The sequence below is a fragment of the Lytechinus variegatus genome, chromosome 2 (assembly GCF_018143015.1).
Source record: "Lytechinus variegatus isolate NC3 chromosome 2, Lvar_3.0, whole genome shotgun sequence".
Lineage (NCBI taxonomy): Eukaryota > Metazoa > Echinodermata > Echinoidea > Temnopleuroida > Toxopneustidae > Lytechinus > Lytechinus variegatus.
In genome coordinates this window covers 84343705-84360787 of record NC_054741.1, presented here as the reverse complement: position 1 = coordinate 84360787, position 17083 = coordinate 84343705, and the positions used below count along the sequence as shown (strand labels likewise).

Here is a 17083-nt window from a genome sequence, read left to right as displayed (position 1 = left end):
AGATAATCTCTTGAGAGATAGGATTCTAAATTCTAAAAATTTTCTTATGCTTCAAAAAGGAGGTATATATGCCATTTCAAGGAGAGACTATCTAGTTTGATGCAGCATTAGTTCAGGTATGTTCTCTCATTTCCTGATATTAATAGTTTGTACCCCAGCAAGATTATCTATTTTTTTTATTTAATCAGGGACTTACAGATGTAGCTATTGAGAGACCCTCCTCTTCATCTAAAGGCAAACGATCTTCAACCAAACTCTGTGTAAAGATAGCTCCATCCTCATCACCAAGGAGATCAGTGTATCTGCTCAAATCACTATAGCAACAAAACTTAGCACCAAAGATAGAGTGGTAGTGTCTGATGTGATCTTGAGCTGAACCTGAAAAACAAAGAATTTAAAAATTGCACGGCCTTGAACCATCCCAGTGATCTTGAATGGCCTAGAACCATTTCTCTATTTCTCTTTGACTTTCTCGTTAAAAGGAAATCTATAAAAATCCTTAATCAATTTTCATCAAAATATACCCAGGTATGGGGACTACTGTCATGTGTATGAAACAAGTGCAAGGTCATCAGGTAATTATGACATAATCCAGGTGCCATTTTGTTAAATCATATCTTCATTATCAATGATCAAAAATCAATCATATTTACATCATATAGGCTCACGTCAAGGGTCAACTGTCCCATGTCATTATAGGTCATATAGAGGACATGATGCACACATATGCGGATCAAATTTTAAAATGCTTAAAATCACTTATTGACCAAATAAGAGTACGTGCACGCGAAACACTAACGCAACATAAAATTTAAATTTTCAAATTTGCACGCATACCACGAACACAACAAAAAAAAATAATTTTCTTAATTTTGATAACATAATTCTGAGCACTTTGATACAGATCTTCATCAGCTCTTTATGACCACTAATACTGGAATGAGCATTAACCAAAGTTTGCATCAGGCAAATGGGCATGTGCTCCCACTATAATAGGCCATATATGGGCAAAAAATATGCCTATTGAAAACTCACTGTTAGTAGCTCTTGAGAACGAGCGAGGGTCCTCATTTTTCTTCATATTTGGATAGAGTATGAATCAAAGATAGGGTTTAATTTTATCCTAAATCATATCATGACGTCATCAAAATGGTGGAAGTCAAATTTCCCTTTTGTGTGTTATAACGTCACCATAATTTCACAAATTTTACTCTAACTTTTAAATGTTGGTATATTTTTGAACAATTTTCCATCTGTAGTAGCTGCGTTGTCCAAGTGTTACCTTCGATACTTATTTTGAGAAAGAGATCATCCTAAAACATTGCAATTTATATAGGCATATCCTTTTGCTCATTTTGCATTCAATCTCTAAGACTATGGGAGAAGAATTTTTCCAAAACTGGATTTGTCATATTTGAGCAAATATCTCCATTAATTCTTGTCTGTTTTCACTCAGCTTTGGGTATATTGTAGCTGATACTCTAAGCTTTCAGGACTGTCACCTACTTTCTTTTATCAGATGACAGGATCATGCCCGTATTTGCAAAAATAGATTTGTGCATTTGTATACTTGCTTATGCATTCTCCTCTGAAAAAAAATCTGAAAAAATAGCCAAGGGTCGCTAAGTCACCGCCAAAGTCAGAGGCGCCCCATTCGGATTTACAAGCTCTTGCTTAGTAACTAACTCAAAAGTGGTTTTTAAAGGTGAGTCTGCATGAAAGTTTTATCATTTGACTTTAAGAAGAAGTAAAACCAGCATGAGAATGTTCTTGGGCAAAGGATTTCATGTAAAAAAAATACAAATAAACAAGTGGAACACCTGGTATTTTCACCTGCATTACGCAATTTGATATAACAGCAGTGCTGACATTGAAAACAGCCAAAGTAATTATTCACAAAAGAAAACACTCATATGATAATAAAATACTATGTCCATTGACCCAACATGACCTTTGACCATGATCATGTGACCTAAGACATGTGCAAAACAATCAGACATACTCGATTACCCTTATGTCTATGTTTCATGAACTACATGTGTAGATCCATAAACTTTCTAAGTTATGCCAATTCAACGAATACCCCCAACATGGCCAAAGTTCAATGACCCGAAATGACCTTTGATTTGGTCATGTGACCAGAAACAAGCACAAGATATTCAGGGATAGTTACTCTTATGTACCAAGTTTCATGACCTAGATCTATAAACTTTAAAGTTGTGACAATTCCACAAATACGCCCAACATTGTCAAAATTTGTTGACCCTAAGTGACCTTCATCATGTGACCTGCAACTCAGGCAGGATCTTCAGTGATACACTGTCACCCTTATGTCTAAGTTTTACTAGGTCCATATACTTTAGAAGTCATGACATTTTAAAATCTATTTCGATATTGATTCCCCCATCATGGTCATTGACCCTAAATAATCTTTTACCTTGGTCATGTGACCTGAAACTCAGACAGGATGTTCAGTAATACTTGATTACCAGTACTCTGTCTAAATTTCATGAACTAGGTCCATATACTCTTCAAGTTATGATGGCATTTAAAAAAACTTAACCTTGGTTAAGATTTCAATGTTGATGACAGTGTTGTCTTCGTCACCGCCGCCATCGCCGTCGGAAAAGCGGCGCCTGTAGTCTCGCTCTGCTTTGCAGGTGAGACAAAAAAATTTTAAAAATCTGAAAAAAGAATTATTCAAAAAATCGAATTTCTGATTTTAATTGGGAGAATATCATGCCTTGATAATGCACTTCACTTCACTGCACTTCACTGCACTTCAAGTTCTGCAGTTGGAATCCAAGTGTGATTTTTTTTTCCTTTTTAGGTATAAAAGTAAAAATATTGCAACATATAACAAATTACAATCAATTTTTTTCATATCACTACTATAATTTATATGAAATAAGACCTTTCCACACATCTATCTCATTTCTCTTCTTAGTAGTCTATACACAAAGAAATTTCAGTTTTAATTATGATGGTCATATTAATATGCATGAATCTGATTGGGATCATGATAATGAAAATCAAGGGATTAAAGTGAATACATCACAACACTTGCTATTCATGAAGATTGTGGATACCTTACCTATTCTTTCTCTTGCTTCATCACTGGCACCTCTATTAGTAAGCAGTTGGATCAATTCAAGTCTTGCAAGGTATGGTCCTCGTAGTAACCTACCAACTCCTGCATCTCCTGAATTCTTTGATTTTGCTTCCTCATTATTAATCTGTTCTTGGATGAAACTGACCATCATCTCAACTGTATGGTCAACTTGACCAAGCTTGGACTTCTCTCTGAAACATAAATGTTTTTCACAGATATGTGGTGCTATACAAATGCAGTTCATCATCTATAATTATAGAAAACCAAGGAGTGATGTCATCAGTTGTCCCTTTTTTGCATGTAAGCGTTTGCCATATAACACACAATGGTCCTCTTGAATGAAAGTTAAAGCCTGTCTAAAGCTTTGTGGAGCGTTGTGGCCCAGTGGATTAGTCTTCGGACTTTGAAACAGAGGGTCGTGGGTTCGAATCCCAGCCATGGCGTAATTTCCTTCAGCAAGAAATTTGTCCACATTGTGCTGCACTCGACCCAGGTGAGGTGAATGGGTACCCGGTAGGAAGAAATTCCTCGAATGCTCGAGCGCCCCATCAAGGTAGCCGTGCTAAAGCCGGGGTAATAATAACAGGGCCCACTGGGAGAACAGTTTTCGGAACTGAAGTGGCTACCCTGGGTAAATATGCCGCTATTATTATTATTATTATTATTAAGCTTCTGTATTAGAAATCAATAATGTGAACTATACTTGAGTTTCATCAAACATTACAATACTACCCAGCCTTGTAGTTATTGAATGCATTTTTTTACTTATTCAAAAGTTAAATATGGCATTTTCAAACCATTAGGAATTAAAGTTAAATCTAGTGCACTCTCTGTTATGCAAAACCTGTATGTAGCCAAAATGCAAAATTTGATTATTTGTATCACTTTTTTTTATTATAAGCAAATGGCTTACTTATATTTATCACTGAAAAAAAGTATCTCTGACAAATTGCATCAAAATAAAAACAATAAAAAAATAAAATTATAAAACAATGAAATACAATTAACTATTAAATTTTGGAATATCAAATCATTATCATGGGTGAAATGTGTGTCAATTTTAACTGTGATTGACCTGAGGAGGGCAAAATTTTCAAGGGTTTTGTTCCCTTTATCAGATTAATCAAATTTATGGGTGTTCAACCACTAATTACCCCCAAAAATAATGTTCCACTGACAATAAATTCATACTACAAAAAGACCAATGTATGTATCCAGAAGGGACCAGATAGGCCTCCTCCCCCCCCCCCCCCCCGCCCTCTCTTTTCTTTTATCAGAGAGAGGTCTTTTTTGCTTGTCAAATACCCTTAAACAAAAAAAAACTGTCAATGGATTATAGCTGGGGGGGGGGTAATTTGTTCTTTTGAAAAGTGACACCCTCTGGTTAATCTTGGATGAAACGTTGGTACAGTTTACTCAGGATAACTTACTTTTCATCTTCAGGAGGTGACCAGGATGAATCTATGAGCTTGAAGGATGAAGTGAAGTACTGTTCATAGAAAAACCAATTATCTGGCCTAAAGAATCAAACAAAAGAAATAACTGTGCACCAATATCATGTCATTCAAAAAAACACTTTAAGAATCACTGAAACATCAAGATTACTAATATTCACAAATTGAATAAATCTGACAAGGAAAACAAAGGTGATATTTGTAGGGCTATTATAATAACGTCTTTATCACTGGTCTTGCCGATAATCGCTTATTTTTTGCTTAGCGATATCAACTTTTCTCTCATTGTCAATAATACCTGCTATAATATGTAGGAACACAGTGATTTCCCTGATATCACAGTAATGGCCTTTTGAAAGTGGCTTTTCAAACGTAAAACATATTTTTCCTTAACAAACTGCACAGAACAACAGAAACTATTCCAAAATCTCAACATATGTTTGCTTATTTTAGAAAAGAAAAAATTGATCCACTCACTATACATTAGCATTCAACTAGTTCTAGTGAGTTAAAGGCAAAATCATACACAAAGAAAACACATTTAGGGCAAATTTCATACGCTTATTTGCATAATTAACTAATAAAAAATCATAAACAATTTATTTGAAAATTGTACTATACAGCCTTGCAGATTACATCCAGCTCTATACGCAAGCAAATTTTTGTGGCAATCACACAATCAGCCGAGATCTGAGATGGTTCAAATTGACTTCCCACCCTCCATATATCCTGATCTGAAATAGCCCAATTAAAATAGGGAATATTCTCAAAATAAAATTTTTAACCCTATCTAGGCCGGGGTATTTTGGGAGTTCCTATGGCCGGGGGGGGGGGGCCTCCCAGGCCCCCCCTAAGATCTCGGCCATCGACCGCGCCGAAAATTGGCACGCGGGTTGCCTGGGACATAATCTACAAGATTGTATAGTAATTTATTTCATGCGAATCACTATTAAGTGATTATGCTAATTTATGCATAATTAGTATGCGAAATCATACTTTTTCCTCTAACTCAATAAAAAATGAAGCTCCAAATGTACTAATTTTTGGTATACAACTCTTTGTGGTGTCCTTAGCAAGTGTACATGAAAAAATTGTGATATCAAATCATTTTCTGATGTATTATATTGTTTTTTGCAATTTCTTATGTATTTCTCTGTTTTTTGGACTTTTTGTTTTTCATTGTTTTTTCAATGTAATTTATTGGGGACTCTTCTGTGATCATAAAAAGCATAAAATGAATACATTTAGACTAGCAAAACTAAAAATAATCATACATTTATTAATTTTGGTTGAAAACACAATTTAAATTGACTTTGTACACGAAATCACATTTTTGAGCAATTTTCGGTCTGACATACACTTACATGTTGCGTAATTCCGGAACCACATACCCGGGTGACACAAAATTGGTCTCAAATGTTGCGCAAGACTTGAAAGTAAAAAGTCAGTGAGCGGCGTGGTCAAGAAATTTCGCACAGCGAAAATATCGCATGATTCGTTGAGGGGGGCCTCCGAGGCCCCCCCCCCCCCCGGCCTAAATAGGGTTAAAACATATTCTTCTCATTTATCAATAAAAAGCCATATAAATACTGAACTTACTGTCTAAGTAATAACGATCTATAGGCACTATTAGTCTCAGCCCATTTCTCCATCTTCCAAAAGAGTTCTGCTTTGCGGATGTCTACTCCATCAATTTCACTGCTCATAAGTTCTAAAAGAAAGACAAATATTCTAATGGTAAATCATCCTCACAATAAACAGAATATCAAGACCTTGAACATTTTAGAGATGGTGACTCTCTCTTTTAGGATTTACATTAAATTTCCATTTACAAAATGGCAGTATCCACATTTTTATGTATTTCAATTGGTTATCAAAATTTCTTATGTATTTCTTTGTTCTTTATTGAAATCATCCAGAGCATATTTCAATAATAAATAGACAAAATCAATTGTTTACTTTAAGTAAAATAAATTCAATAGTTTTGTCTCGATACAGGATTTGCATTGGATTTGTACTTGCAATCTTGTTCTGGAGCAGTTTTGAGCTTTATAAGGTTATACAGTGCGTCCCAATAAAATGTCCCTCTTAATTACTTCCAAAATGAAAATTATTCTCAATGAAATGTATGGAACTAAAAGCTCATCTCTGGTTCTAACTTCTTTAAAAATTTCATTGATCTCTCTTCAGTGGTTTTGAATAGTCTATTATGTAACAGTAATGCTTTTCAGCCCATTCCAAGTTTGCATGCATGCAGCACTGCTGTGTGCTCTGTACTTTGTAGCAAATCCACCCCCTTTGACCATTCTCACCAAAGAATTCCTTGATCTGACCAAGGAAACCTCCATGATCTAACCAGGCTCATCAAATCACAACCTAGAACATGTTAAGAAGGAAAAACAGTATTTGACAGTTCATTTCATGTTTGATAATGGAAGATGCACAATGATTGAGACAACAGGTCAAGTCTGTTTCATGCCTTATTCAAACAACACTGCATTTTTGTTTTCATTATTTTTTTTGGTTAATAAGCCCCTGAGGTCAAGTTAATTTTACTAACTTTTTAAAGGAAAAGAAAGTCAAATTCTTCTCTGGTAAAGTTCCTTTCCACAAAGTGTGATTAACTTGTGGATCCCCCTTTGTTTTTCAGCTTATTTTACTCATCCATCATTCACATTTTCTTTCAAGTTGCTGCACTGATTCCCCTTATCAATCATCAAACAAACTTCATTTTTGAGGTTTCTTGTCCTTCTGAACATGCCCAAGGGTATGATTTGAGGAGCCAGGATATAATAAGAGAGCTGTCCCTACTCAGATCCTGGATGTAAAAACGGGGGTTTACAGGCCATAGACAATGCAGAAATGCATCAATGCTACAATGGGCTAAAATGCACCACTGTTACACAAGTGTGTATTCAAAACCGCTAAAAACATGACCAATGAAATTTTCATAGAAGTTAGTTTATGAAATGAGCTTTCTACTCATTAAAATTTATTTGAAAATACTATCACATTTTAGAATTAATTCAGCCCTATGACAGAGGGACATTTTTGGGGGGTGCTGTAAATTGTAAAAAAAAATAAATAAAATAAATGACTATAAAAGAAGTATAATGGTCATGAAATTTCCATGTTCAAATGAACAGAATCCACTGACAATTCTTTCAATAAAAGCACTCAATATAAATGCTTACTTCCTAATGGTCCATCCAGTATCTCAATGGCCTTTTCATTTTTCCCAAGATAATCTAATACCATAAGATAAAGAATGACTTCAGCCTCAGCATCCAGTTTATTTTCCTTGACCATTCTCTCTATCATCTTCTCAGAAAGAGGAAAATACATAGATGATGCAAGCTTGGTGTCTACACTTGTAAGACCCTGTGAAAGAATAGTCACATACAGCCGTGTTCACTTACGGTGAGAAGAATCTCAAAAAGATAATCTCATGTAAAATTACAATGATTATTCTGTTTTCAGACAAAATTCATAACTAATTAAAATCAATTTAGATCATTTTTTTATGATCGAAAAAAATGTCACAGGCAATTTCCAAAAAAACAAAAAATAAAAGATCAATTGTGGTGTTTGTAGCAGATACCACGATAGTGAAAAACGAGTTGGAACACCCAAATTATAATTTTCATGCATTACTATTATATGTTTGGTGTAATCTGTGCCTGGGAGACGAAAAGCAAACTGATTAACTATTAACGGCAGGTCTCTCCTCCCGATATAACTGATTGGGGGAATGCAAGTCGATCACTTTTAACGTGCAAAAGTGGTGACTCTCTTCAAAACAGGGGATTCCATTCAACGTCTTATCCGAGGGACATAGTGTTTTCAACTGTAACATAGCCTGCATATATGGAACAGGGGAAAGACGTTAACACACAACGCAGGCTTCATTCATCCGCCCAGGTGAACTCGCACCACAACCTTTGGTTCGGCAGGCAAACACTTTACCGTCTGAACCATAAGTAATCAATAATTTTGGAACAATCAAGTATGTTTTTACAAATATCATAAGTGACATGCATGTCCATTTCACCATCCCTAGTCTTTTCAGCCTCCAAATTACCCTATGCTTATTATGACATCAATCATTTAAATATCTAGACAACTTGTAACTTTATTTTATTTTTCTCTTAAGATTTAGTACTCACCTGCATTACAACACTCATAACACCCCAGAAATAGTATGGATTCTTTGGAAACACTTTGTACAAACCCATAGCAACCTAAAAAGCAACAATAATCAATGAAAATGAAATTGACATGAATCTCATAACATTTAGAAACACATAGTAACATTCAAAGAAATTATCAATGGGGTAAAATGGGAAAAATGCAAGACATGTCAAAATGTTTCAAGGTGGCAAAATAAGGCAAGGATAATGATGTAGTAAATTACTGTTAACAATGTCAATACCATGAGGTTTATGAGAAAGAAAAATAAATGTATAAACAACTCATCACAATGTCAGGCCTTAACTTCATACAATAATCAAATATGCTGTCTCCCTATAATACAGATACATGGTTTGAAATTTTATGAATTTAATGGTAAGTTTACAGGGTACTTTACATGGACATTTCAGGTGCAAAGGATAGCTGACTAATTACTAATAAACATATACCTATGTCTAAAGGTTACGTTAAAAAGCTATTAATAAACTTTTTTTTAATGAATTGATGAAGAGGTGATCAGAAGTGCTTTTTTATAGATAGAAATTTCAACATTTATACCATAGACAAATTACCTGTTGCTGCCTTTTGCAGTTTCCTACTCTGACTAGAGCCATAAAGAGATGTGTATGAAACTCTTCATTTAGTGGTTGGTTTTTCAGAGCACTGTTGTAAATCTCTACTATCAGCTCAGCTATAAAGATTAAATTCAAAATTCAACTCAATAATGTACGCATGATCTTGGATGATTTCAGTTGTTAAAAACGCATGTTTACAATAAAAACAAATACATGAAATGTATATACAGAAAAGGCAATACAATTTTGCTCTTTGTCAAGCCTGTAGCCAGGATTTTTAATTACAGGGTTCAATCTCTTCTCTTTTCTCTTCTACTTTCCCTCCAATTTATTTTGCTTTTGATAATTTCAGGGTTTCAATAGAACCCCCTCCCTTGGCTAAAGGCTTGTATATTATGCACAAATGATTCCATCAAATATATCGATGCTGCAGGCCCACTGCATTTCTTGACCTATTAAGTTTTAGTTACTATTTCATTTTCAGACTGTGTTTTTTTAAGATGCAGAATAGATTACCAAAGTGAATTGAGATATGCTTTGGAGTCTTCAGAGATAAATTCATGTAAGTTGAATGCAGTAATGGGTCATTAACATTATCTTTCAATTTTGATATTTTAGTATGGAAATGAGGGGGACTTGAAAGTAGTGGGCAGGTTAACCCATAGAGGAATCTTTTTTTTCTGAATACTAGCAATCATAATATGGAACATGATTTAAACAAGGTGGTAGTCTCACCTATTTTTGCAAAAAATAAATTATGAAATATGATTTTTGACCCCTAGGTGATGAAAGCAAATGAAATAAACCCTTACAAAAATGTTTCCTTTTTCTACCAAACCATACGGTGTAACATTGAAAGGGAGACAAATACTTACGTTTCTGCATCTCTCTAAAGCAGATAGACAAGGCTGATAATGTTGCTTCATCGGTTGGTTTAACCTGAATGACATCTTGGGTGATTGCAAGACTCTCTTTTCTACGTCCCATTCGAAGAAGAGCAAGAGCCTTTAATACCTACATACATGCACAAATATCCTATCATAAGCATTTCTTAAGTACTGCATTCTTAAATCTTTTTTCACACTAGTATTTGACAAATTCTCATCAATCTACCCTATTTTACCATAATAAAAATCATCCTATAACAGAAACCTAAAATATTTCAGACATGCAGGTTGATTAGCTTTGAAAATACCCAAAATCTGTCTGTCAATTTTCAATTCATAATGAGAAGACTATGTATGCATAAAACATTTACAATTTCGAGGATATGAAATAAAACAGTGTTTTACAAGATAAATTTTGTTACCTTGACCTTTTGACCTCAAAATCAATCTAGGCTTCCTGGGATTCATGCTAGTATCATACACACCAAATTATATGAGCCTAGATTAAATTCTACTTCGTAAGCCTAATTGTTCAGAATCATGTATGGGTTGCACACCTGCTACCAATCAAAACGCCACAAATTCAAAGCAACAAAAGGTTGCCATTCATATGCAAATGAGCACAACCGTATATAAGCACAGCAAACACGCTCATTCACCAGTGTACTTCTGTGTGCCGATCTACGCCAGGCTACATGATGACGGACCTCTCGCGGGAACTCTCCGATTTACTTAACGGGCCCTGCCCTTCGCTGGATCCGGAACCATCCGCCTCCCAACCACTGGCTGGCGGCCAAGCAGCCAAGGACGGAAAGAAGAAGCCGGGCAAGCAAGCTCCGTGTACCATAACCAGACCGCCCCCGGACCCTGGGTCTATTGACCCCCGGGAGACTCCGCGGCAGCCCCCTGACGCTGCACCTATGGGTGCCAGGGAGGCGGAGATAGACGTCGGCCATGCGCCAGGCATGTTGGAGCTGGCCAACACTGTATCGACGTTACAGTCGACTGTTCTGTCCCTCCTCCCAAACACCTCTGCAACCACCAACCAGCAGGGAGATGATGTGGATGACGACATCGAGTGGCTTGTCTCTCAGCAACCCTCCACTCAGGACCAAGCTGATCAAGGTGTATTGGGAGAGTACTCCGAACTAGTGGAGAAAGCAGACGAGGTAGTCGGCGCTTCTATGTCAGAGAAACTGGCCGAGGTGGTTAACAAGTTGATGTCCACCGGCTTGAAAGAGGACACTCTAAAGGGGAAGTTGGAGGCTTTCCCCCGACCTGAGAATTGTAAGGCCCTTTCCGCCCCCAGAGTCAACCCTGAGATTTGGCCTATCTTAAAGAGTAGAACTCGAATATTCGACCACAAACTTCAGAAAACCGAGTTACTCTTACTCAAGGCGATATCTCCACTTGCCCGCGCTGCAGATGGCCTTCTCGATCCAGATAAGGCCCCCTCCATCGACCCACGGCAAACTAGCAAGCTGCTACTGGACGGCATTGCCATTTTGGGGGCGGCAAGCGTCGACCTGAGCTCGAGGCATCGTGAGCTCATCAAGCCGGAGCTTGATACGGCTTTTCGCCCGCTATGCACGGATAGTGCGGGTTCCTGAACCTTCAACCTGCTGTTCGGGGACAATCTCCCCCAGAGATGCAAGGAATTAAAGGAAACACATCGGCTGGGCATTGGTGTACAGGCCCCCCATCAAAACCGCAGGAGGTTTGCACGCCCCGCTCGACAGGCTACCAGACCCTATCAAGTAGAGGGGTACCGTGACTCACGCCGCCGTTCGATTCCAGGAAACTATTCAAGGCCTCCCCCAAACCTCCCTCCGAGGAGACACCAGGCCCCGCCTTTCCACCCGGACCAGCGCGGCCGTCAAACCAAGAAACAAGCCGATTAGATCAATCGCCGTTGGTAAGTTTGCCCGTTGTTTCGGTTAGATTGTCTCGGTTCACCCCCCATTGGAAGCGGATTACTTCAGACCCATTGGTCTTGAACACGGTTCAACATTATTTTATAGAATTCGACTGTTCGCCTTATCAGACTACTGTTCCTTCTCAAATCAGTTTCAGCGAACCTGAAATGATATTAATTGACGCAGAAATTCAAAATCTGCTTAAAAAGGAGGCTATTGTACCCTGTATTCATGTGAAGGGTGAATTCATTTCAAACATTTTTCTCACACCCAAAAAAGGCGGCTCTTTTCGGCAGGTTATCAACCTCAAAAACCTGAACCAATTTGTTTCATATCACCATTTTAAAATGGAGACCTTTGATTCTGCTCTACGTTTAATTGAACCGAATTGTTATTTTGCGTCTATTGACCTCAAAGACACATATTTCTCAGTGCCTATTGCACAGGAACATCGCAAGTATCTCCGCTTCCAATGGAGGGGCAAACTTTTCCAGTTTTGTGTTCTCCCATTTGGGTTATCGAGTGCACCGAGAGTCTTAAACCAATGATTGCTTTCCTCCGGAATTTAGGGTATGCATCTTGTAATTATATCGACGATGCATTATTAATAGGATATGATTATAACGAATGCCAATGTAATACTAAGGCACGCCTAGATCTTTGTGAATCTCTAGGCTTTGTTGTGAATAGAAAGAAATCGGTGATTGAACCCTGTCAACAAATCGAATTTTTAAATACTCGATCAAGGTTGGCGCTGACATGGTGGGCGTCTCACGCCCCCGGCTCCGCCCCAATCATTCGGAACGTCGACATTTACATAGAGACAGATGCATCCCTCATGGGATGGGGGGAGTATAGTCCAACTCTTCATGTCAATACACAAGGACACTGGTCCTCAACAGAATGCGATTTGCATATTAATGTTTTGGAACTTTTGGCTATCCTCTTTGCACTTCGTTCCTTTTGTTCAGATTTGAACGCCGTACATGTTCACGTTAGGACTGACAATTCCTCAGCTGTATCTTGCATCAACAAATTTGGTACGTCATTCGCCTGATCTACATTCCGTCAGTCGAGACATTTGGTTGTGGTGTATGGAGAGGAATATTTGGCTCTCCGCCGAACACATACCTGGGAAACAAAACACAATAACAGACTCCTTCTCCCGTAACTTTAATGAGAACACAGAGTGGATGATTGATCCCATTGTGTTTTATCGTGTTTGCAATATCTTCTTTGTCCCTGACATTGATCTATTTGCCTCTCGTCTCAATAGACAGGTGGACTCCTTTGTATCTTGGCACCCGGACCCGGAGGCCTTAACAACTAACGCGTTCTCTCTAAATTGGGGGTGCTTTCGAAGCTATATTTTTCCCCCCTTTTGCCTCATTAACATGATTCTTCAAAAGATACTGAAGGAGAAAGCCGAGGTGATACTAATCGCCCCCCTGTGGAAAACCCAGATATGGTATCCACGACTACTACACATGCTCACAGCTTATCCTGTACTATTACCAGCATCTAATACTCTGCTTTCTCTTCCCTTTCCAGATAGACCCCATCCCCTCTTCGGGAAACTGCGCCTCATTGCCTGTCAGTTATCGGGGGACAACTACAAGCCCAAGGAATTTCGCCGCAAGCTGCGAATGTCATCTTGCACTCGTGGAGAAAGTCCACTCGTCAAAGTTATGACTCAGCCCTTAGAAAATGGCTTCTTTTCTGTTGTCGAAGGAGTGTCAATCCCTTTTGTTCTAATTTGAATTGTATCATCGAGTTCCTAACATCGGAATTCTACCGGGGTGCATCGTACAGTAGCCTAAACACGGTCAGGAGCGCACTTTCATCACTTCTACCTCCTTGTCAGGGGTTTGCGGTGGGGGCACATCCCCTCATATCTCGCTTTTTGAAAGGAACATATAATTTACGCCCTCCCCGCCCACGATATAGTACAACGTGGGATGTGAACATAGTTCTGGACTATATCAAGGGGCTGACCCCCCTTCACGATCTATCCCTCGAACAGTTAACTTTCAAACTAGTTATGTTGATAGCTCTAGTTTCGGGTCAACGGGCTCAAGCTTTGTCACTCATCAGTATGACGGATTGCATTATATCTGATTTGTGTGTTGAGTTCGTGATCAACGAGTTGACCAAGACGAGCCGACCAGGATCACCCCCAACGGTAATCACGTTACGTGCATACCCAGCAGAAGAAAGGCTTTGTGTTCTCCGTACCCTCATCGAATACCTGAAAGGCACTTCGCGCCTGAGGGCCAACAATCGTTGGCTCTTTGTTTCCATTAATGCTCCACATCACAATGTGACATCGCAAACAATAAGCAGATGGATTAAGTGTGTCCTGAAAAAAGCAGGCCTGGATACTGCTACATTCAAAGGACATAGTACCCGTTCAGCATCAACAAGTGCCGCATTACGTCACGGAGCGTCGATCGACGTCATTCTTTCCACCGCCGGATGGTCTTCAGCGCAGACCTTTGCAATCTTCTACAATAAAACCTCTTGCCTCAACGGCGTACGTGAACTTTGATTCCGCAGTTCTCGATGAACCAGTTGACTTTTGGCCTTAATTATTGTTTGTTGCTTGAAAGCAAATACAAAACAGTTGATATTAAGAAATCATGGGCCGTATACAGTTGGAGATTAGGCCTTTACTTTATTTCTACAAAAAGAGTTTCTTGAATCAGTCGAAGAAGACTGTTAATACGTTATCTGTTATTAAAGGAGAAAAAAATTAATATTTACAAATTTGTCTCAGAATATTTCTGTCTCTATGCATGACAATGGTGAATGTTGCAAAATGTAATGTCATGTGTGATGATCTCGACGATCAAGTGAGATGGGTGTATCTTTTGGACTATCGGCTCATCCAAAGTTTTGGCTTTGAAGTCCCATACATGATTTTGAACAATTAGGCTTACGAAGTAGAATAAAAAAATTAAACGAGATTTAAATGAAATTTAATATTGAAGTTTAATTATGATTCTACGAAGTAAAGCCTAATCTGAGGAATCATGTCCCACCCAACTTTTTCCTTCCAAATATAACAGCTCTTATTCCCTCCCGTAAGCGATTTGGATGAGCCTTGTTGTCACTTTGAAAACTGGTGAATGAGCGTGTTTGCTGTGCTTATATACGGTTGTGCTCATTTGCATATGAATGGCAACCTTTTGTTGCTTTGAATTTGTGGCGTTTTGATCGGTAGCAGGTGTGCAACCCATACATGATTCCTCAGATTAGGCTTTACTTCGTAGAATCATAATTAAACTTCAATATTAAATTTCATTTAAATCTCGCTTAATTTTTTGATTAAACTGAAGTTATCGCCTTTACAAGGAAAAGTAAACGGACGGACACTGAGCGTGGTACCATAATATGTCCATCTAGGACGGGCGTATGGAAATGGAATTAATATCAGCAAAATTTTATCAGTGAAAATTCACAAGTTTCTATAGAAATCTTGGATAGGTCAAGAAAAAAACCAATGCTTTACCTTGGCACAGTGAAGATCTCTGTGTTTCTTGAGCAGTTTATCTGCAGCTTGTAATGCTATTTTATAGTTTCCATTATCAAGATTATCTAGAATGAACAAAAAAACACCATCATAATAGCACGTTGGGATAGGTGGAGAATCTAGACTACGATATAACCGTTAAAAATTTTGAGTCAGATTTTTTAATGAATACCTGCCTATGTATTGCATGTGTAAAGTTCGTGCCCGTTGCGTATCTTCTTATCGCGCAGATACGCGGGTGCGCAGACTTGGGAGACCGCGCAGACATGGGGGAACTGACCATACAAACAGTAACAGACTTTGGTGGTCATTCCATGGATTCTGTACAAACTCATTTTGATATCGTTACCAAATACTAGCATTTAGGCCTACCAAAATCAAACTTGAAAATTAAAGGAAATAGGCCTATCTATAAATTTCAGGAAATTTCGGGAAATTTATTTTGGAGCTGTGGAAACACTGCAGGGTCAGTCTCAAACTCTCATTCTCAATTTTGACTCGTCTATTTCTAAATCTCATCATCTATCATGATAGTATTCATCATACCGGTATAGGCCTAGCCCTAGGCCTATTTGTTGTGTATCCGGACGGGTTGTGTGTCCGGACGATCAATTTTAGAATGTCATTTGGAAAAATTTAGTATTTACAAGCGAAGTTTTATCAATTAGGCCTATTAGTACAAAATGTTAGGAAATATTATAAAGAACACAATAGAAAATTATTACAAGTAATGAATTCATATTTTTAGTGTAATCCAGACAAAAAAGAAGGCTACAAAAAGGAAGTGTCCGGACCCCGACCCCCCCATCCTAATTCCTATATACCGTAGGCCTAGCTCTCACTCTCATTCTCAAGCCATGATTTATTTGCACAAACACAGATCCTAACAAAATGTCCAAGCTTCAATTTCTCAAGTTTGAAAAAAATACAAAAACCAGATGAATTCATACCGTATAAAGGCTTCAACCGCCTTTCATTGACGACATCCGCGTGGCCACTGCGACCCGCCATGTTGAAAATTCAGCATAAAAACGCGAGAAGACGTACCGTATGCGGTCGTGCAGTACCGGGCCGGCGCCGGCGGGCGAGGCTTTGCGTTGTACTGGCTCCGTGACTGGCTGGCATAGAGCGACAAGAGCTCGCTCGAGCTACAGAACAATAGCGAACGTAGAGGGCGAGATAGAGAAACGTATTGCGAGAATCGAGGTGAAAATCCACAGAAATACAAGTTAACAATTCGTTGTGAAAATCATGGGTGATACCTGGGAGGGTATTAATAACCAATAAATATTTAATGGTCACTCGTTTTAATGGTCAATATTATTTGCCACAAGAAAGGATCACCAGTCATTCTTTCAGTCACTCTTAAAGTCAAGTTCCCCCAACAGAAAAATGTTGATTTTAATCAATATAGAA

At 38.2% G+C, this 17083-nt stretch overlaps 1 protein-coding gene across 1 annotated transcript in view; it reads right to left on the bottom strand.

Annotated features, from left to right (window-relative positions):
• The window catches only part of LOC121409328 (N-alpha-acetyltransferase 25, NatB auxiliary subunit-like), a 36428-nt gene extending 19613 nt beyond the window's left edge, over positions 1-16815 (bottom strand). The window contains exons 1-10 of the mRNA XM_041601259.1: positions 16618-16815; positions 15647-15732; positions 10208-10346; positions 9330-9448; positions 8733-8807; positions 7761-7947; positions 6166-6277; positions 4543-4629; positions 3095-3303; positions 197-378 (exon numbers count right to left, since the gene is read on the bottom strand). Of these exons, the coding sequence (XP_041457193.1) occupies positions 197-378; positions 3095-3303; positions 4543-4629; positions 6166-6277; positions 7761-7947; positions 8733-8807; positions 9330-9448; positions 10208-10346; positions 15647-15732; positions 16618-16678 (1257 nt within the window). The 5' untranslated portion in view covers positions 16679-16815. The remainder of the gene's footprint in view (positions 1-196; positions 379-3094; positions 3304-4542; positions 4630-6165; positions 6278-7760; positions 7948-8732; positions 8808-9329; positions 9449-10207; positions 10347-15646; positions 15733-16617) is intronic.
• Between the last annotated feature and the right edge of the window lie 268 nt (positions 16816-17083).